This window comes from Poromitra crassiceps (assembly GCF_964638095.1).
Source record: "Poromitra crassiceps genome assembly, chromosome: 4".
NCBI classification, from domain to species: domain Eukaryota; kingdom Metazoa; phylum Chordata; class Actinopteri; order Beryciformes; family Melamphaidae; genus Poromitra; species Poromitra crassiceps.
In genome coordinates this window covers 67331693-67353862 of record NC_139626.1, presented here as the reverse complement: position 1 = coordinate 67353862, position 22170 = coordinate 67331693, and the positions used below count along the sequence as shown (strand labels likewise).

General features: G+C 43.2%; 2 protein-coding genes across 2 annotated transcripts in view; both read right to left on the bottom strand.

The window, feature by feature from the left end:
* Window positions 1-22170, bottom strand: part of LOC310775920 (NLR family CARD domain-containing protein 3-like) — a gene marked incomplete at its 3' end in the record, with an annotated part of 420457 nt that overhangs the window by 313016 nt on the left and 85271 nt on the right. The window lies entirely within an intron of this gene.
* LOC310774943 (stonustoxin subunit beta-like) overlaps window positions 14452-22170 on the bottom strand; it is a gene marked incomplete at both ends in the record, with an annotated part of 80108 nt that continues 72389 nt past the window's right edge. The window contains one exon of the mRNA XM_083635033.1: window positions 14452-14984. Within this exon, the coding sequence (XP_083491159.1) occupies window positions 14452-14984 (533 nt within the window). The remainder of the gene's footprint in view (window positions 14985-22170) is intronic.

Here is a 22170-nt window from a genome sequence, read left to right as displayed (position 1 = left end):
ACCTATGTGCATGCGACCAGAGACTTGACACAAGACCTTACAGGGAGATATCCTCCTCAGTCACCAGTCTGAGTGGGGGTAACATACCCCCCCTATACCTAGTCTCCCTATCTCTGGTTCAACAAATCTTAAAATCCGCCACGACCACCGTGGCCTAGCCCTCTCAGGTACACTTGGCATATAGTCTTGGCAGTGCAATCCAAATTTTCATAGATCCACAGCATCTAGAAATAGGATTCCTTGTCAACCTACCAATCATTGAACCGCAGAACATGTAGGCTAAAACACTGTCACACAACCGCTATGACACGGTCACTAAACTGAGCCTATGAATCAGACGGTGTTCTACACGGTCCCCCGAGGGACCAAACTAGTCTAGTTCAGCCCCAAGGCAACTGGACCCCCATTCACCAAACATGTAACCAGGTCATTACACTACCTCACACTCCTTCTCTCCCTTCCCCTTATGCAAATCGTGTAAAAACGAAGAGCTAAGTGACCAAGACAGAGAACCGGGCCCAGGCCCTGCCTAAGAAACTTGAAGGATGACAATCTGAATGTATTGCTTTGTGTGATGTAGACCAGTATGACAATCCGAATGTACCGTTTGTGTGATGTAGACTAGTATGACAATCGGAATGTATTGTTTGTGTGATATAGACTAATAGAATAGCTTGAGAAATGGTCCTGCCCGGACACAGGTGACCTGCCCGAACGTGAGCCCAGATAGGACCACATAACGTAGGACCTAACGAACTTGCTCCTTTCAGCCTTACGGACTAGGCAACCAATGGGTTGCCACCCTCAGGCCGCATGGCCCTGGAGATGCTTGAAAGACTGCGCCAGAACACGGTGCTGCGTCTATGTGCCGACAGGCCGCAGTGCCGACAGGTCGCAATGCCGATAGCCCACAAGCAGAACCAGCTGAGCGAGGCGGCGTGCAGCGTGTCGGTGGAGCTAACCTCTCCCAGCCCCCACGCCAATCCTAACCTCCCCCCATGCCTAAACCTAACCTCCCCCAGACCCTAACCCAAAACCTAACCTCTCCCAGCCCCCACGCCAAACCTAACCTCCCCCATGCCATGCCTAAACCTAACCTCCCCCAGACCCTAACCCAAAACCTAACCTCTCCCACCCCCACGCCTAAACCTAAGGTCGGCATTGCGGGTGGTCGGCATAGCGAGTGGTCGGCATAGCGGGTGGACCCCCCAGAACACACCCTTTCAACCATCGGGGGGATGTTGGGCCAGACATTTGGAGTGAACATTGATATGGTGTAAGGAACATGTATGTTGAATGCAAGACATTTGAGTGAAAACGAACTGTATGTGTGGAGGCACAGTGAGAGACACAAACCCCCACATTCCAAGCACCCGGCCATTTGAGTTCACACACCTATGATAAAACGGCAGGGAAGCGAGCCATTCCTTTGTTATCGAAGATTGACAAAAGGACAGCCAACTCTCCTGTCTGTAAGCGAGATAAGGTGAGCCAATTGGAGTGCCGCACCAACAACACAGACACGCCCTGCACCCCACTATATGCAGGAGAAAGTCACCCAGACTTCAGTTCTAAGTAGCTGCATGCTGCAACAGGATCATCTGTACCACAGGGAGAGAGGGACAAGGCCCCACTCCTCTGGACCCAAGAATAGCATAGCCACTACCAGGCTAGTGCTACCTGCCCAGAGCTAAGCTAGCTCTGAGATCCTCTCCTCTCCTTCACCAAAGCCGGCATCGCCGCCCCCCAGCAGACCAAAGGCGCCTCAGCTTGGCCCGCAGAGACCGACCGTCTGTTCCTCCCTCACCTCTCCTCTTTGTCTGGACAGCGGACGCGCATCCAGACCACTGTCTCCTACCGCTTGGAAAGAGACCCCTGCAAACCGAACTCAAACTTGTGCACAGAGTAAGGGACTGGCTCTAATTTTTCCCTTTATTAGTTCGGGCAGAAGTTAGGATTGATTAGCATAAGAAGAACTGTTGTTAATATTGATTTAATATTGTGAATTGATTTAATACTGTGAACGGAATGGTATGACTTGGAGCTATTTGTGACTGTATAAATGTGCATGAAACTGTGAATCTCTGAATGCTAGTTAACTCATTCACCGCCAGTTTAGGACTGCCAATATTTAGCACAGGCCAAAGATTTTCATAATTGTTGGTCATCTTTCAAGACCCACAGTAAATTATCTATTAGCACCAGAGTGATTTGCAATACCTCAAAATGAAGATGTACGTCTCTGGGTTCACCCGGAAAAAAAAAGTGAGCTTTTAGCATGTTCTGTACTCTACTTATAGCCATTTATATACACCCTGTTTTCCCCCAAAATGTCTCTCTGAGAAAAGAAATTGCAGAAAATGGCATTTATGTATTTATGCACACAATCTCATGCAGAACTCGCTCTCAATTCTTTTATTTTGAACTGTATTGACATCAGACATGTAAATATTATTCGTTAGGACACAAATGACAAAAAAAATATATATATATATATATATATATACACATGAAGTGCTTTTTTTTTACATTCAACAATACAGTTTACTCGGTGTGAGTGTGCAGACAGACAGACAGACAGACAGACAGACAGACACACCGACAGACAGACAGACAGACAGACAGACAGACAGACACACACACACACACACACACACACACACACACACACACACACACACACGATCCCCCTTTTAGATTTCTAACCCCACATATGATAAGCAATAACCACGCCCTGTGGCGCTGGGATTGGCCAGGAGCAACACTGGAGGGCACGCAGCCCAGCGATTACATGAACCAACTGAATAGCTCTTGAGAAAGGACAGCGGGCTGCTCTGACTCCCGCTTCTGCCTTGTGCCTTGCTGTTGTGTGTTTATTTTGCACCCGTCCTCGTCCCCCTGTCATATCCCCTGCTATCTGATCGTTCCCGTTTTCCCCTCGGCTATTCAACACGTCCTCACCGCCCTCGCAAACTGATCGATCATTTCCTCATTCCTCCGATGATCAAACACATCTCTTGATTACTTTCTCCCGGCTGGCACAGAGGAAGGCGACTCCAGCTCGTACAGCGCGCCGAGGCGCGTTTCAATGGCGTTTCTCCTGTCTGCACAAGGAAGCGTTACCAGTTTTCTGCTTTTCCTCCTGCTCAATTTCAAAACAACAGCTGCGGTATGTGTTTGTTCACGTGTTGTCTTAGATGATAGGGACCTGATACCATGTGACAGGCTGGGGAAGTGTTTAAACTACGCCCTGCAGTAATAAAAACAAAAACACGTCAAACACGTCATTGGCGGGGAGGGCTATTTCTGATAACACGTCAAAGACGTCATTGGCGGTGAATGAGTTAAGACCACCTCCGATCCTGCGTGAGCAGATCTAGGCATTAAGACTAACGGCACAATTTATCACTAGTTAAACGCCAGCGCACAGCTGTAGTGGTGAATTGTGTTGCGTCTGTTTCCCCTGCACTACTTTCTCATCCACGTGCACGCTCACATGCACGTGCTCACACACACACACACACACACACACACACACACACACACACACACACACACACACACACACACACACACACACACTCACAGGGTCTTGGGTAGGCAGCCATGTTGTGATGCAACCAGTCTGCCCCCTCTAAGACCTGACCTGAGTCCCCACACACACACACACACACACACACACGCACTTCCATACCTACAGGTCAATGATTTGGAATGTAACTTAGTTATAGAAGAAATTTGTTGATTGTAATGCCAATATTCCTCTTTTATTTTACATAGAATAAATAGTGTCAACTTTAATTGAATCCAACTGTTTCAGAGTGATTTTGTGGTATTGTGGTGAACCTCTGTTTAAGGATTTAGGACTTCACACTTCAGAGAGACTAACTGTGATTAAGGTTGGGTCCTGCGATCAAGCAGGTGGTGCCCCTAGGTTAATCCTTATCAAGGATTACATATTTGATATTTTAATAATTTTATGAAATATTAATAATTTTCGGATTATTAATATTTTATTTTACCCAACCAAATGTAATCCAAATAACGAGCACAACAGTGGTTCTAATTTCTGTATAAAGTAACAGTATACACACAAGTATAAGCATTCATGTATGCAACATTTGGCACCTATATGTAACCTTTTAAGGTTGAGATAATTGTATTATCATTATATGGTCCAAATATTTCAGTAAAGCACTTGAAACACTTGAAATATTCTTGCTTGGGTGGTATCATTCTACTTGAAATGATGGTCAAATGCATTATTTTTAGTAAAATAACATGTCAAATTTGATCCAGGCCCACCTATAATTGAATTTCTGCATACGCCCCTGTAACAAGCTAACGCTAATGTGCTGGTGGTGTGGCTGTGTGACGTTGCCTCAGAAGTGAATTCCTCATTCATTTTCTCCATAGACATATTTTTTTCTTCCATTTCTTTTTGTAGTAGTCTTATTCAATGGTAGACATGCAATGATAAAATAAATGACAGATTGTTTATTTTTATAGTCGACAGAAATTGCAAGAATAATCAGTATCAATTCTAAAGTAAAAGTATTTTTGCTGGGTATATTATTATCATTATTATATTATTATTGATTCTATTGTTCCAAGTACAATGACACTAAAGTTTTGCATTTATTTATCCCAATATCCCCACACGCACACACCCACACAACCCTATCCTCCCCTCCCCATGCCGTCCGGTTCTGCCTATCAGCCCTTGCAAATTCTCCCTAGACGCTCCCCCCCCCCCCCCCCCTCCCTTCTCTCGACCACAGCGTATTGGAGCCATGCCACATGGATGCTGCTATGAGCCGATAACATAGCCTCCAGTCCAATGAGGACGAGCTTCCCCCCCCCCTCCCCAGCAAACCCACTCCCTCCCCATCCTAATTTTTGTTTTGTTTTCAACGGATGTTAATTCCTTACATGTAACAACAAATGTTTATGTATTGTATAATATTCAAGCGTGCCATTATTCCTATTCAATCTAGTAATAATGTAATAGTCTTAATTTGAGTATAGAAGGTGATTCCCATTCGTGTGTGTTTTTGTCTCTATGTTGTTTGTTGAGGACCGCAATGGAAACAAGCCAGTGCTTGAAATAGCCAGGCTTTATTGTGTTTTTATCCTCGGTGATTGTCTGTACCCTGTATCCTTGTTGACATTTCACCAAATAAATAAATCAATCAATATGCCTGCAATCTGCTTACTTGCAACTTTAAAGAAAAGGTCAAGGTCACTAAAGACAGTGGTTCTCAAACTTTTTCACATCAAGGACCCCTAAACTGACAAAAATTAGACCATTAGACCATATATATATATATATATCAGTGGCGAACCGTGCCTATCAGAACCGGGCCTTCTATGCGGTAACCACCGCATAGAATGTACATGTACATGTGGTATTTATGTAAATATGGAGTGACAGCTTGGAATAGATATAAAATTGAAGTTTCTACACTTCACTGTGGGTTTGTGATGCACCTGTGTTGAACCAATGGGCGCTCAGCTTGATGCGTTTCTCGTCATCCTCTGTCATCCGCAGTCGGGCGCAGTTGGTGGGGAGCAACATGTGTGCCATGACGTATTCCATGACGTCTCCCACCCCTCCCACCCATGGATGTGGATGTAGATGAAGAAAATACACCCGTATACGGCTCTTAGTGGCTTCTGAAGAAAAAATGCTCCAGATTTTTTTTTGGATAATTAAAAGAGTCGTGTTATACTTTGAGTGACACCCGGAAAAAATTCCCCTCGGTTTAACAGCTGTCGGCGTCCCCATGCAAATGGATGGGAATTTTCCTTTCTGGGCTGCATGGCGTCACGTGACTTGCAATACAGAGCTTCGCCACCATGTTCAAATGGCTTCACAGCCCAGCGCTATTCCTGGGGGCTTGCAGATACCTCACACCCTTTACAGGCTAAACAGATTAGATCCTCACATATATATATATATATATATATATATATATATATATATATATATATATATATATATATATATATATATATATATATATATATAGGCCGGGGGGGCGGGTGTAAGTTACAGTCTGCCCACTTCTTCAGGGACCACTACACCACTGGGATGGGCCCGATCCAATATCGGTATCGGGTGCCGATACTGACGTAATTCACGGATCGGATTTTGCCACGTGCCATGTGCTAGCCGTGCCATGTGCTAGCCGTGCCATGTGCTAGCCGTTCCATGACTTGCAGTGAACAGTTAATGAGACACGCCTCCATTTCAGAAATTCCATTCCACAGTTTGCAGCATAGAGACAGTCCGCATGTCTGGGAACGCCCATACAGGCTCTAGGAACTCCCACAATAGATGCTGCATTAGCCTGGGGGCGGGGACAGGGTGGGGTAAATTCCCCCATTCTATCCATTCAGCAAAGTTAGAATTTAGCTGATAGCCCAGCCCAGGCAGACATGATCGGGGATTTAACCACCGCAGTAAACGCACATCTGAGCACATCTGAGCAGAACACAGAGTGTTCTGCTCTAGAACCCCCAAACCTGTAGTTTAGAGCCGCAGCACCGTCTTTTGGTGAGTCAGCCCATGAGATATATCGGCGGTTTTACCCCACTCGCGCGCCAGCCATTTAACATTTTGTGGCCGTTCCCAGACATGCGGACTGTCTATGATGAGACGTGGCCTCAACCTATGCTAGCCTGTAACAGCAGCATGTCACTGAGGCGGAGGGACTGGGCACAGTGGGCAGAATGGAGGTGGAGGAGCAGTATAGACTCACTCTCCACAGAGCAGACAGACAGAGAGAGACTAGAAGCCGCAGTGAACCAGGACATTGAGAAGTTATAACGTTACTTACGCTACATAAGCAGAATGGATGCTCGTTGCCACGTTCACTTGAAACAATCTGTCTAGACTCTAAACACTGGTAGAAAAGTGCCTCAAATACAAACAGGCGGAGGAACGGAGTTTTCCACTGCCTGCCTCAACACCAGGTAACGTTACAGCCATAAGAATGGATGTAACGTTACCTGGCTCAACACCAGGTAACGTTACAGCCATAAGAATAGATGCTCGTTGCAACGTTCGCTTGAAACAATCTGTAATGAAAGTGCTTCAAATATAATACAGGCGGAGAAACACAGTTTTCGACTGACTGGCTCACCATAACGTTACAGCCACGGAGTTAATGCAGTTAAACTAACGATAATTCATCTGATTGTTTTACTGTTGATGCCTTCAGAAGTTGTGCAGGCTGCAGGTCTTGCCTTTTTCTCTACTCTTTCTTTACGTCACGTGAACTGAATAGAAGGAGCTTTTACAATTCTTTGTATAGGCTACAATAGCCTACTACTGTAAGACAGGCTATAGGAAATATGAGATGTGTGGTAGTAGACCTACAGTATGTTACTGTAAGACAGGCTATATATATGAGATGTGTGGTAGTAGACCTACAGTATGTTACTGTAAGACAGGCTATATGAAATAGAGATGTGTGGTAGTAGACCTACAGTATGTTACTGTAAGACAGGCTATAGTAAATATATGAGATTTGTGGTAGACCTACAGTATGTTACTGTAAGACAGGCTATATGAAATATATGAGATGTGTAGTAGTAGGCCTACAGTATGTTACTGTAAGACAGGCTATAGTAAATATATGAGATGTGTAGTAGTAGACCTACACTATGTTACTGTAAGACAGGCTATAGGAAATATATGAGATGTGTGGTAGTAGACCTACAGTATGTTACTGTAAGAAGGCTATAGTATATGAGATGTGTAGTAGTATACCTACAGTATGTTACTGTAAGACAGGCTATAGGAAATATATGAGATGTGTGGTAGTAGACCTACAGTATGTTACTGTAAAACAGGCTATATGAAATATATGAGATGTGTGGTAGTAGGCCTACAGTATGTTACTGTAAGACAGGCTATATGAAATATATATGAGATGTGTGGTAGTAGACCTACAGTATGTTACTGTAAGACAGGCTATAAATATATGAGATGTGTAGTAGTAGACCTACAGTATGTTACTGTAAGACAGGCTATAGGAAATATATATGAGATGTGTGGTAGGCCTACAGTATGTAAACGCACATTCCAATAATTCCATTCAGTAAATTCAGATGAACAATCCTGTATAATGTTTAGTTTGTTGTTTTTAGGCTATATTGATCATTTACTTAGTAGGTCCCCTTTCCCTCTTTGCTACTCTAGTGCTTTTGGCATTGTGCCTGTAATATTTTACATAATAAAGTAGCCTACAAAAAGATGTGGTGATGTGTTATCATCACAGCCCTAGTTATAAGATAGATAGGAGCCAGCTACAGAGCGCCCTTACCTAAAGCAGCAATGTCTAAATAGTGCAGAATCACTATAGGCTATCCTTATTTGCCTTGTATATTTACTTAATTTTGTCTGATTTCTGTAAGTTGTATTTTTCTTTCCTTTTTATTCAATTGGCCAAATGCATGTTTTACTGTATATTAAAAAAATAGCTCTGGTATCGGAATAATATTGGTATTGGTAGATATCCAAATTCAGGTATCAGAATCGAAATGTGGATCGGTGCAGCCTTCCCGCGGGCGCCTGTGTGCTCGCAGTGAGCCAATGAGGCCCCGCAGACTATCTAAAAAATATGCTCCCCCCCCAACTGTCATATTGTTTCACTTTCAAATGTTGAAACGGATTAATTGTTCAGATTAACAGAGAAATCATTAACTTCACTTTGTAATGTACATCTGTGTTTTCACTTGGTAAAGCATTATTATGAGGATTGTGAGGAATCATGAACAGTAATGAGTGAATAATATAGCTGAGTCTCCTCTAACCAATTAACTCATTGAGTGCCAGCCACTTTTGGAGAACGAACGCTCCCAGTGCCAGAGTTTCAGAGCTTTTTTCAGTGATTTCTCGAGGCCCACAGAATATTGTGTGATATTACTATGTAAACACTGAACACGCAAAAATAACGATGAGACTCTCTTCTATCATCAGCAAAAACAGGTTTATTGATATAATTTTCCGTTCTTTAGTTATCAGCCGGAGAAGATAGCTTGATTTAACCAAAAACAGCCGTTTTTTTCTAGAAGCTGAGATAATGACCCTTTTGTGAAATTAAACATTTCAAACACATCACTGACTCTGAAGCTAATTTTCTGATGTAGATCACACCTCAAAAATAATTTCCTTCAATAAAACAGTGAAGGCCAGGGAATTTTGTTTGGCAGAATAATATTTTTTAGCTGCAACCAGCAGCGCTGGCCCCTGCGTGCGCTGCTGGTTGCAGCTTCTTGCTGGTTGCAGCTTCTTGCTGGTCTTGATTTGCTGCTGGTGGGCATCGGATATTCTGGCTTGCGTTTGCCAATCCTGTCCTGCTGTCTGGGTCTGTCTGGGTGTTGTGTGCTACTCTGCGTGCCCCCCCCCCCCCCCTCCCACCCCTCAACTGCACACTCCTCCTCCGTATGGGAGTGTCTCTGGTGGCTCTCTGCTGAGTTTGCTGTGCACAGTGAAGGGTGCGCGACATCCAGCTTTTTTACAGCGTTCCGCGTGTGTTTGTCACCGGCTCCCATGCTTCCAGTTGAGAATAATAACAACTCCACGGCTGATCATGCGGATGGGCTGTCGCAGCGGACACGGAGGAGCTCAATTGTGGGAGCAGATTGGCTGCTGCAGGCACAGCTAACGAGCTTCATGCATATCGATGCATACGGATGCGATGCGATTTCCGTTTCCCCAACGACTTGTTCTCTGTTTTTCTCTGCCTTTCTGTAATCTGGAGAGCACTGTCGCCACCTAAGGGTTCTGTAAAATAGGTTATAGACCTCCAATAGCTACAATATTTGTACAGGAGATGCAGAAGGCTTTGATCGACGTCCCACCGTCAAAAAACGCATTGGACGTCGAAAGACGTCCTTGGCACTCTACGTCACTATTTAATTGGACGTCGAAAGACGTCCTTGGCACTCAATGAGTTAAATGCAAAATATCCATTATTTAAAGGTAAACCGAGCAATGTTCATATTGTTTGGTAAGATTATATCAAACATGTAGCCCTACCCTTCAGTAGCTGTCTCAAAAAGGTTCTTGGCCCCTGTTCTAAATAGGCGCATTTCACAGCAGCCATTTTGACGTGTCAAAGCAGGGTAAACGGCAGGCACCAATAACATTAATGATTATTTTTTTTTATTTTTTTTTTACCTTTATTTAACCAGATGAGACATTTGAGATACAAGATCTCTTTTGTGAATGTGATCTGGCCAAGAAGGCAACAATTACAAGCCAGGTTACAATCAACATAAATTACAGTATACATATAAAGGAAACATAAAAACAGGGTTATAGAGCTGAAACATTTCAAAAAGCAAGGACAACCAAATACATCATAAAATACCACATCCAAGGGTAATAAATAACACAGGATCAAGAACGTAAAAACATATGGCCTAAAAACAAAATTAACAGGTCAAAAAGGGCAAAGTAAAACTAGACATTACTGCAGGAGCAGCTTGCAGTAAGAACTTCAGATAGAGCATGTTTAAAACTGGACAGAGGAATGGAAGAGACCAGTTTTAAACGGGACTGCAGGTCATTCCACGACCAGGGACCAAAGTAAGAGAGACTCTTTTTTCCAGATTCTGTTCGCATAATTGGAACTTTGAATTTCAACCAGCTATTTGATCTTAAGTAATGGGAGGTGTTTATCGCTACAAATGTAGAGCAGATGAGGGTAGTCTGCCCAGGATGGCCTTGTATATGAACATGTACCAATGTCGCATTCTGCGCAGGGCAAGGGAGGACCATCCAACCAGGTCGTACAAGGTGCAATGATGAGTCCTGTAACCTGAGTTTGTGATATATCTCAGAGCGGCATGGTAGAGGGGGTCCAGTTTAGACAAGGAAGTAGGGCTAGAAAGACTGTAAACAACATCACCATAGTCTAGCTGAGACATAAAAAGGCTTTCCACCAGGCGTTTACGGGCAGACAAGGAGAAACAGGCTTTAAGCTTATACAAGAAACTGAGCGTAAATTTAAGCTTCTTAGACAAAGTGGAAATATGCAATTTAATGTTATGATAGTTTCATTCCAGTGCCAGGCCCCTCATTAATATTGTTGGTTACACCTGCATTTACCCTGCTTTGACAGCTCAAAATGGCTGCTCTGAAAAGGTTTATATAAAGCCAGACGGTGTTTGCTGGCAGTGGATGTCAGTGGTGTGCTGATGGTCAAAGTGAGTCCAAGACAACATGGAACAAGACAAGGCCAGTTTATTTCTCCAGCACAGTTCAGACACAGAGAGGCAACTGCTTTACATGAATAACAGAATAAAAAGACATCCGCAAATCTGTATGCATCCAATATCAACACTCAAAAGTATATAACACTGGCTCACGTTAGGCACATGCTTTTGGCAATTTCAAAAGTCAAAATGTCATAAAAATCTGATGTTCATTGTAATCTAATATTTTCAATCAAATGTTTAATTAACAATTACAAGTTAAAATATCACACACAGTTGGAGCTCATCTCATGATGTAGCCTGTTGAGCTCTGAATAACTGATCAATAATCATCAATAACTAACTGGCGTATGAAAAACAACAGTTCAGTTACTTTTGATTGATTGATTTAATTTATTTCGAACAATGTTAAAAGGATAAAAATACATAAAATAAACTAAGAAAAAATAAGAATAAAAAATAAGAAAAAAATAAATTTGAAACAGCAATGGACAATCCACCAAAGTTTCTGTTTCAATACAAATGTGGTAGAAAAGGACGTAGGATGAAGTCTAAAACTTTTCTAGTACTACCCCTTCTTACTACTTTATCAATCAAATCACAATTAGCACAATTAACATCAAAGAATTTAAAAAACCAACAAAGGAAAAAGAAAGACTAAATGCATGGAAACAAATACAACCAACGAAACAGCACGACTTCTTACAAGTCCTCATCTTTGTACCTTTGTATCCTTTTAATATGTTATCTTTAAAGATTTGTTTAGTTCAGGTAAAAAATCTGATGTTTATTGTAATCTAATATTTTCAATCAAATGTTTAATTAACAATTACAAGTTAAAATATCACACACACAGTTGGGACTCATCTCATGTAACCTGTTGAGCTCTGAATAACTGATGAGTCATCAATAAGCTATCAATAATCATCAATAACTAACTGGCATATGAAAAACAATAGTTATGTTAGTTCAGTTAATGTATGTTTATAGCCCCTTATCACAATGTCTCAAAGGGTGTTACATAGCATCATCACAGTATAATATATCATAGTAGATGCATGCTTTTCACTTGACAACATTAACATACATGATATACATACTACACATTTTAGATTATTTACACAATCTGATTCTGTCTCGTCAAATCTGATACATTTAATGTTCTAAGTCACATGTCTGTTGTTGGGATGGAGCCCAATCTAAATTAATTATGAGGAGAAGCACAGATCATGTGATGCAAACACATATTTACCAAGTTGCTTATTAGTATTCACATAAAAAAGACGATGGACAGCACACAGAGAGAGAGAGAGAGAGACTCCTGACACACGTTGCTGATACAGCATATATGACAACAGACCATGTGACCTGTCCCATAGTTTCTTTCTGCTATATCTGACAACAGATCATTTATTGCTTTAATTAATTAATTAATGTTCAATTCAATTAATGTTTAAGTTTTCAATGTCTAAACGTTTGCTTTGGCAATAAGTACAGTGTTACGTCATGCCAATAAAGCTATTTGAATTGATTTGACAGAGACGGACAGAGAGAGAGAGAGAGAGAGAGAGAGAGACAGAGAGACAGAGAAACGGAGAGAGACACACAGAGAGAAACTGAGAGAAACAGAGAGAGAAAGAGACACATCCAGAGAGAGAAACGGAGAGAAAGAGATTCAGATTAATTTATTAAGGACTGCACAACAAAGTCGGCAGAATTTGCTTTCGGTACAGCATATTATATTATAGCACATTAGCTACTGTCAGCAGAAAAAACATGGACAGTACAGATATGAAAACAATACACAGACAGTACAGGTAGCATATAAAGACAAATACAGGACATTCAACATGAACAGAAATTATGGATGGGGTATTGCTTCAGGAGTGAATGGAGTTCAGTGACCTGATGGGAGTGGGGAAAAAGCTGTTTTTGAACCGAGTTGTTTTGGTGGAAATAGGATCTATAGCGCCGGCCAGAGGGCAACAGTTGGAACAGCTGGGTGAGATGAGTCAGAAATGATCTTTTGTGCTCTTGTGATTGTGCGTTTATGGTAGAGTGAGTCTAGTGATGGGAGTGGGGTGCCTATGATTTTTGAAGCTTTTTTGATTATGCGTTGTAGTTTGTTTCGTGAATGGCTGTCCAGACTGCCGTAAGAGAGAGACAGAGAGAAACAGAGAAAGGGAGAGAGAGAGAGACGGAGAGAAAGGGACAGAGAGACAGAAAGAAACAGAGAAAGGGAGAGAGAGACAGAGAAAGGGAGAGAGAGACAGAGAGAAAGGGAGAGAGAGACAGAGAAAGGGAGATTGAGACAGAGAGAAAGGGAGAGAGAGACAGAGAGAAACAGAGAAAGGGAGAGAGAGACGGAGAGAAAGGGAGACAGAGACAGAGAGAAACAGAGAAAGGGAGAGAGAGACAGAGAGAAACAGAGAAAGGGAGAGAGGAGAGAGAAACGTCCTTCCCTCCATTTCAAACACAATCAAGGTATATTTCATTGTTGACATGGTTGTTGTTGTTTGAACTATATAATGTTACAGTAACATCATGTTTTGTGTTTTGTTTCTTACAAACTGTATTTTCCCCTCCGTCTGTATTACCATGTACTAAGTGCTTTGGCAACACTAATTCACTATGGTCATGAGAGAGAGAGAGAGAGAGAGAGACACACAGAGAGAAGCAGAGAGAGAAAGGGAGAGAGAGACAGAGAGAGTGAGAGAGAGAAAGGGAGAGAGAGAGAGAGAGACTACAACAGGAGGATTTGGCAATATATTTAATAATTATCTACCGATATTAAAGCAATGTGTTATTTGAAGGCACAAACATTGTATTGACAATGAATGTTAAGTTAGAAAAGACATTTGCCCGATTTATGTGACTTCTGGTATAAACCACGCCCACTTCCTGTCTTCTATCTGGATACAGAGACAGATCATTTTGTTGGTTCAACAGAGACAGACACAGATAATGACGTCTCTGTAACCTCTAGTCTGTTGTTGTCCATGTGAAGTTACAACTGTTCAGTTACCACATTCACTCCTCTACAATCAGCCATGACCTGAACTGTCTGTGTGTGTGTGTGTGTGTGTGTGTGTGTGTGTGTGTGTGTGTGTGTGTGTGTGTGTGTGTGTGTGTGTGTGTGTGTGTGTGTGTGTGTGTGATCCTGTACAGAGTGAAGCATCATCTCAGCAGCTGTTTGGTCACAGTGTGAGCGTTTCTCTCTCACTCCTCTATCTGACACAGAGACACTGAGGCACCTTTGCTAAACACAAACACAGGGTAAAGTGGTTCAGTGAAGGTGGAGGTGAAGGTGTGGAGGTGAATCCGTATGTCAGAGGAAACTATGTAGAAGGACAGAGAGCCAGCAGGCCAGTCCAGATACACTCCTACTCTGTTAGAGAGGAAGGGGGAAGATATGGGTGTTGATTTCTTATTGTGCCAGGCAGAGTAACGATCATCAGAGCAGAACAGACACCAGGACTTTTCATTCTTTCCAATCTCACAGTCATCACCCTCTCCTCTCCTTCTGATTCCTCTGTAAGTCACTCCTATATCAACCTTTCCTTTCCTCTCCACCTCCCAGTAACAGCGACCAGTCAGACCATCTCTACACAGCAGCTGAGCCAGGCCCTCAAATCTCTCTGGGTGATCAGGATATGACTGCTGCTCTTCCACCCTCGTCACCTTTCTGTTGTCTTCAGACAGGAGGAGGCGTCTGCTTGCTGTGTTTGGGTCCAGTGTGAGTTCACAGGCATCTGATGAGACAACAAGACACAACACAGCAGCTTAGAATAGAATAGAACAGGATGTCTTTATTGTCCACACATGGACATTTGACAGCACTGTGTGTGTGTGTGTGTGTGTTGCAGTGTCTTAGTATGTGTGTGTGTGTGTGTGTTGCAGTGTCTTAGTATGTGTGTTGCAGTGTCTTAGTGTGTGTGTGTGTGTGTGTGTGTGTGTGTGTGTGTGTTGCAGTGTCTTAGTATGTGTGTGTGTGTGTGTGTGTGTGTGTGTGTGTGTGTGTGTGTGTGTGTGTGTGTGTGTGGCAGTGTCTTAGTATGTGTGTGTGTGTGTGTGTGTGTGTGTGTGGGGCATGAGGTGGCATAAGCCATGACCGGCTCATCCTTGCACATGCCCGGACATGCCTGGACATGCTTGCACATGCCTGGACATGCCTGCACATGCCTGGACATACCTGGACATGCCTGGACATGCCTGCACATGCCTGCACATGCTCTGACATGCCTGGACATACCTGCACATGCCTGGACATGTCTGCACATGCTTGGACATGCCTGCACATGCCTGGACATGCCTGCACATGCCTGGACATGTCTGCACATGCTCTGACATGCCTGGACATGCCTGCACATGCTCTGACATGCCTGCACATGCTCTGACATGCCTGCACATGCCTGAACATGCCTGCACATGCCTGGACATGCCTGCACATGCTCTGACATGCCTGGACATACATGCCCAGAGACTGTGTGTGTGTGTGTGTGTGTGTGTGTGTGTGTGTGTGTGTGTGTGTGTGTGTGTGTGTGTGTGTGTGTGTGTGTGTGTGTGTGTGTGTGTGTGTGTGTGTGTGTGTGTGTGCGTGTGCGTGCGTGTGTGTGTGACTGAGAGTGTGAGGGGGGGGGGGGGGGTATCAACATACATGGGAAGTAAAGTATTTCTACTTAATACTCAGGTATTTACTGAGTATTTATTCTTCTGACTTTGTAAGAGGATATAACAAACCTGTGTGAACTGTGTCTCACTATACTTGACATTGATTGGTTTGTAGATCGTGACGTCTGATGTTGGCTTGTTGTGAATGTGATGTTTTGATGGGTTTGTTGGTATCGGGGGGGGGGGGGGGGTATTTCCTTTGTCATTTGAAACAGTGTTTTGGAGGTTGACTCACACCACTCATTTCAAGTAATTTCATGACCAGGCTATTAGCCTCTATAGGCTACTACTGCCATCCAAAGCTCAACAAAGAATGCCAGCCGCACGGGGAGCATTGTCCCTTGCATGGAGTGCATGTTACACCAAACTTCATTCATAAATCTGTCAGTTTAATAATGTTGCCTTCATTGTCGGCAACGATAGGCCTACAGCCAATAAGGGGCTAATTAGGAATCATTAGGAGAGACAATAACAATAAGCTGCAGCTTATATCTCCATAAAAGATCCATCTTTAGCCTGCTGGAACACCTGTCAATCATTCCCTGCCTGTTGAGCGAGGTGGTGGTGTGTCTGTCTGCCTGCGCTGTGTCTGATATTAATTAAGGGACTAGTTTGTGTGTTTGCTTCTTACAGTGATGCAATATGATAAAAAAGGCAAGTAATTTCTTTATCTTCAGCTCTTCCCTCCTCTCATAGCCTACAGTAGGATGTCCTCTCACTCTCATCCTCTCTGAAAATAGCCTACCTAACGTTTAAGTGTTGGAATGTTTCCCCTTTTGACTTTTTACAACATCGTCAGATATTTCAATTAAAAACGTGCTCTCCTCCTCCCACCATGTGCTACAGTGGCTCATTTTTCATTGTTTCTCTGAAAATAGCCTCGTTAAACTAAACTTTCCTGTATTTGGTCCGAAAGTCCAAACTATCCCAAAAATGCTTTCACACTGCAAGCGAACCACACGATGGTGCAGTTTGAACCAGACCGAGACCACCTCTTTTCATCGGACCAAGGACCGGGCGTTTGGTCCGCACTGTGGTCCGTGGGAGGTTTCACACCTGTCATTTTGGTTCGGATCAAACTGGAAAGTCCGAAAGTCCGGACCAAACGAGGTAGGTGTGAAAGTGCCCTAAGAAGAACACAATTGCTCGAGCGACATCATTGATGACATCACAACTGCCTGATGTAGTCACCTGTAAGTCAGCAGTTGACCTGGGCGAATCCATCTTGTGTGTTTTTTGTTGTTTTTGGTTTACAATTTTAGTTACAGTACATGAAGATGCCCACAGCCCTATGTTCCCACCAGTGTTGGGCAGTAAGGCGTTACTTAGTAACTGTAATCAGATTACAGTAACGTGTTACTTAGTTACTCTAATCAGATTACAGTTACACATTACACTTTTGCAAATCCATGAGTGTACAGTGAGCATCATTCACACCTGCAGGAGTTAACTGTGCTCTTATTCTTCTATACCTCGATAACCATTGTGTTGCATGCATGTTGTAATTAAGCGGTTTTGCTGTCATTTCGCTGTGCTGCTTCTCTCTCTGCTTGTCAAATTCATATTAGGTTGTGGGCCGGATTTGTTCAAATAAGACCTCATGGGGGCCAGATTATGTTTAGGCTATTTGACTCGTCAAAATGTGGATATTTATTATTTGAAATAGCTGAGTGCCATAAGTGGCACAGAAAGCATGTTTCCTATTCATACATATATTAACAAAACTTAGGCTACATATTGTGGTTGATGATGAGAGAATGATAAATTGCATGTTGGCACATGAAAACCCCACAAAATTACAAAGTAGAGAAGTAGAAAAGTAGTGTAAGGGAGAAGTTTAGCCGATTGTAACAAATAGGCTACTAGACTCTCATATGTGCTACCAACCCGATCTCCAAAAAAATTGTAAAATAGCAATGTTTGTGGACAAACGTTGGTATTTTACAATGTCGGCTAAGAAATTGTAAAATGGGAACGTATGCGTCTACAGCGGTGGGTGGGGTTTGGGCGTGTTTTACGGAGATTTTCTGTTTCTAACCCCTCCCCCTACTCTAATCCTAACCCTAACCTCTCAGAACGTTACTATTTTACAATTTTCGAGCCGAAATTGTAAAATAGCAACGTTGGTCCATATCGTTGGTATTATACAATTTTCTGTGAGACTGTGTTGGTGCTACAGAAGGCATTTCCTACAACTATTCCCAATAATAATTACATACGTATTGTTAATTAATTAATTATCTGTCCGGAATAGCTGGTTCAGATACCGTGGTTAGCTGTCCTGTGATCAGTAGGTTTAAGGCAGTTTTAATGTTGTGGGGAGGTGTCGACAGGTGTCTCACGAAAAGTGTTGTGTGGAGACTGAGGCTCAAAGGACATATCGGGAGAGATCGAGACATCTGCACAAGCTGTCACAAACACACACACACACACACACACACACACACACACTTGAGCTATGGTAGCTAATTTGACATAGTAAATTAACTACGGCTGTCAAATGATTAATTGTATTAATCGCGATTAATCGTGCGATTAACTATAGTTAATCGTGATTAATCGCATCTTTGTATCGCATGTTTAAAATGTAATTATTTTGCATTTCAAAGCATTTTTAATTAGATATTAATCATTCTTACCAGTGTGTCGTGATTGGGAATCAAATGAATGCAAATAAATGTACTTTGTGATGTTGAATTTTAGATTTGGAATGTAGACAGGAGGTAACAATGTCTACAAAATATATCTAGAACCGATACTTCCGGCGGCGGCGCTGTGGAGCAGTCGAAACCCAAAATGACACAGCCGAAGAAGGCTGTGTCTGAGCTAAAAACGTTGGCACTTCCATGTGAATAATGGCTCGGTATTGGAAACTGTGTATTGATAACATGTATATCGCGTGAAGCCATTGGAGCCGACCTCCCAGTGGTTAGAGGACCCGCGCATCTGAGACTCTGAAGGAAGAATGAGTGATGAGTCTCGCGCTAGCTAGCTGGCTGCTAGCTGGCCGCTAGCTACTTTTAGGTGATCGCTCGCCTCAAACTCGATGTACTTCGGTGATATTTTAATTCCGTTTTACACAAGGTGCAAACTACGGCTCTTGACTTGTCCACTGTGCCATTTGGGGAGGTTTTTTTAAAGTAAAACGAGCCATTTAAAAGTGTATTGCTGTCGTTCTCTTCCATGCCTCCTGCGCAAGCAGGAGACAGGAAACCGAACGACTTGACTACAAGTACGGGTGCGACGAAGGGACAAAATAGCGGCATGCGATTAACGCGATAAAAAAAAAAAAAAAAAACTTGTTATGGTCGGCACGCATTAACACGCGATTAACGCGTTAACGCTGACAGCCCTAAAATTAACGGACACAAGACCTCTCTATTGCTGTTTTATTGTCAGGTACATCGGCACTAAAGGCTTAAATAGACTTCTGCATCCGCCTTGACTTGGAGCCTTGTCGGCAGCAGCTACTCCTGTATACTCGAACATCAGCTTGACCAGGGGTCGCAGGGAAGTCCGCAACAAAAAAAATAGTAAATTGTTTCACTATAGTGACTACAAGTTAGCCCAAGGACAGAATGTAGTGCATATACTTATTAATAGCTTTCATTCTCTCCTGTTAACTCCCCATCTACATCATCATCATCAGTATATAAATGGGAGCTGGGGCTCTTTCTGTCTGTCTGTCTGTCTGTTTGTTTCTCTGTTTCCCATTGTGACATCATCCGTGATGTCATAAATCCCATTGACATCATCAGTGATGTCATAAATCCCACTGATGTCATAAATCCCACGGTGACATCATCAGTGATGTCATAAATCTGACATCATCAGTGATGCTGGTCTCATTGGCCACGCAGCAGCCGAGCTGCGGGCAAGGCTGCGCAGCGGCCAATCTGCGAATGCGAGCTGCAGGGCCAGCTTGGCGAGCTGCAGGATTTGAGGAATCGAGGGTGCGAGATCCCTAGTTATATTATACTCGTGCTGTTCACGTCATTTGCATCGAGTCATATTTTTGAGGAGCTGCATGCAGGCTGTGCCGGGAGGCTCAGCTGCGGCGCACCCCTCGGCGTATTCGGCGAGGGGTTTAACGTAGAATTATGTAAAGCTTTTAAGAGTTGCAGAACTTTCCCCTCAGTTCATTGCTTTTTATGTGTAAAAGTCCTCCGTGTCGACTTGTAGGCTGTTTTACTGCCAATAAGTTAAGCTGCAGAACAGAGGAATGATCATCTGTTTATGTAAGGTACTGTCCTATGGATAGAAGTGATGAGTTGAGGTGGGGGCCTGGGATCAGGGCCGATTTTACCAACGGGCTTACCCGGGCTGAAGCCCGGGGCCCGGGACATCAAGGGGCCCAAAAAAAAAAAAAAAAAAAAAAAAAAACTTTTTTTTTTGTGTGTGTGGGGGGGGGGGGGGGGGGGGGACCCTTGATGGGTTTTTTTTGGGCCCCCTGTCCAGGGTCTTCGCAAAAAATGTTTTTTTTACTGACGCCATTCAATTTTTTTTGCAGAGTAATAACATCCACTGTGAGAGGGTGTCCACCCGCTATGCCGACCACTCGCAATGCCGACCTTAGGTTTAGGCGTGGGGGGTGGGAGAGGTTAGGTTTTGGGTTAGGGTCTGGGGGAGGTTAGGTTTAGGCGTGGGGGTGGGAGAGGTTAGGTTTTGGGTTAGGGTCTGGGGGAGGTTAGGTTTAGGCGTGGGGGTGGGAGAAGGGAGGTCGGAACAGCGAGAGGTCGGAACAACGACATGGAACCCTGTGAGAGGGCTCCCGAATTTGTAGATGAAATAGTGAAATTCAAAGAATTAATCAAAAACAAAGACAATAACAGTGTGCAGCACTTGCTTCAAATAATAAGGGACCGTTCGTTAATTAGGGAAGGGGCCACTGGAGGAAAATATGGGAGGGTAATCTTGTTTTAAATTTAGTTTGAGGGAGGGTACACTCTCTTTAATTTGAGTCCAGGGGAGGGGTATACAATTTTGATTAGATAAAAATATATAAACTTTTTGTTTGTGTGTAATGTTTGCTTTTCAGACTTCAACAACTACACTGCGGTGAAGCCAGCCTACTCTCGCTGTTGCCTCGTCAAGCCAGCCGCTCCTACATTTGATTGATTGATTGATTTTCTTTATTTAAGTGTCATGCTTCGAATGAAGCCCAGCCCACATGGGCTTACAGGACACTTTTACTGTTCATCATTTAAACAAACAATGATCAAAACATAAAACCAACAGAAAACACCCAAAATACATACAGTAAAGTTGTACAGCATGAAAACCACCACCTGAACCTACTTAACGAGCTGTGCTTGCCTTTTATTCCAGGCCCTAGAGATAAAGTTAGCAGTCTTAACACATTAAGTGCCAGAGACGACCTAACTCGTCTTACATAATCCAGCGCTTAAGTGCCAAGGACGACCCAACTCGTCTTACATAAAGATTTTTTTTTTTTGACAGTGGGACATCAATCAACCGCTTTTACATCTTCGAGATAACTATTTGGAGCAAGAGCATGTGTCTAATCTATTTTACCGACCCACTAAGTGTTGACAGTGCTCCCCCAGACGACCGAAATCAAAGAAAAAACTGCCGCGGGACCAAGCCGTTCAAGGAAATGCCGTGGCGATTTTACAGTAAATCCATTCAAGACTTGTCTTGCCTGAGAGCGGCCGCGCACCGGCAGCAGCACACAGAGAGCGGAGAGCGATTTGCAAAATAGATCATAGGTGAAACACACTTTGAAACAGCTCAGAAAGGCCAGAATCAACATCTGCCCATCGCCCACGCATTCCCCGGCCCATCTTGACTCGCACAAGGAGCGTCTGCACGCAGGCAAGCAGGCAGGCAGGCACACAGGCAGGCAGCAGCAAAAGCGCTTCTGACACGCCCGCTGTACAGCCAGGAGGAAAAGACACACGGAGGGAGGAGTTTGAATGAGAGGGGTGTTTCCTGTTGTTATGGAGGAAATTACTGTTCAAAACTATTGTTTAGAATGTCTGACGGTCTTACTGATGCCAAAAATGAATGGTTAAAGTGACTGTTTCACAAAAAGCCATTTATCTCTGAATAAATTTCCAGACGCTGAAACCATGCTGTACTCAACGGCTAATATCTACATAACTACTAACTCTGCAAACTAACTCTTTTAGACAGAGAAAGCACACATTCTATTAGTTATTTTTAGATGATTGGTGTTCATGAATTCTTAACAGAAAATAATCCTCGGCTGTCTCTAAAATGAGCCAGAATCGTCAAAAACACCCC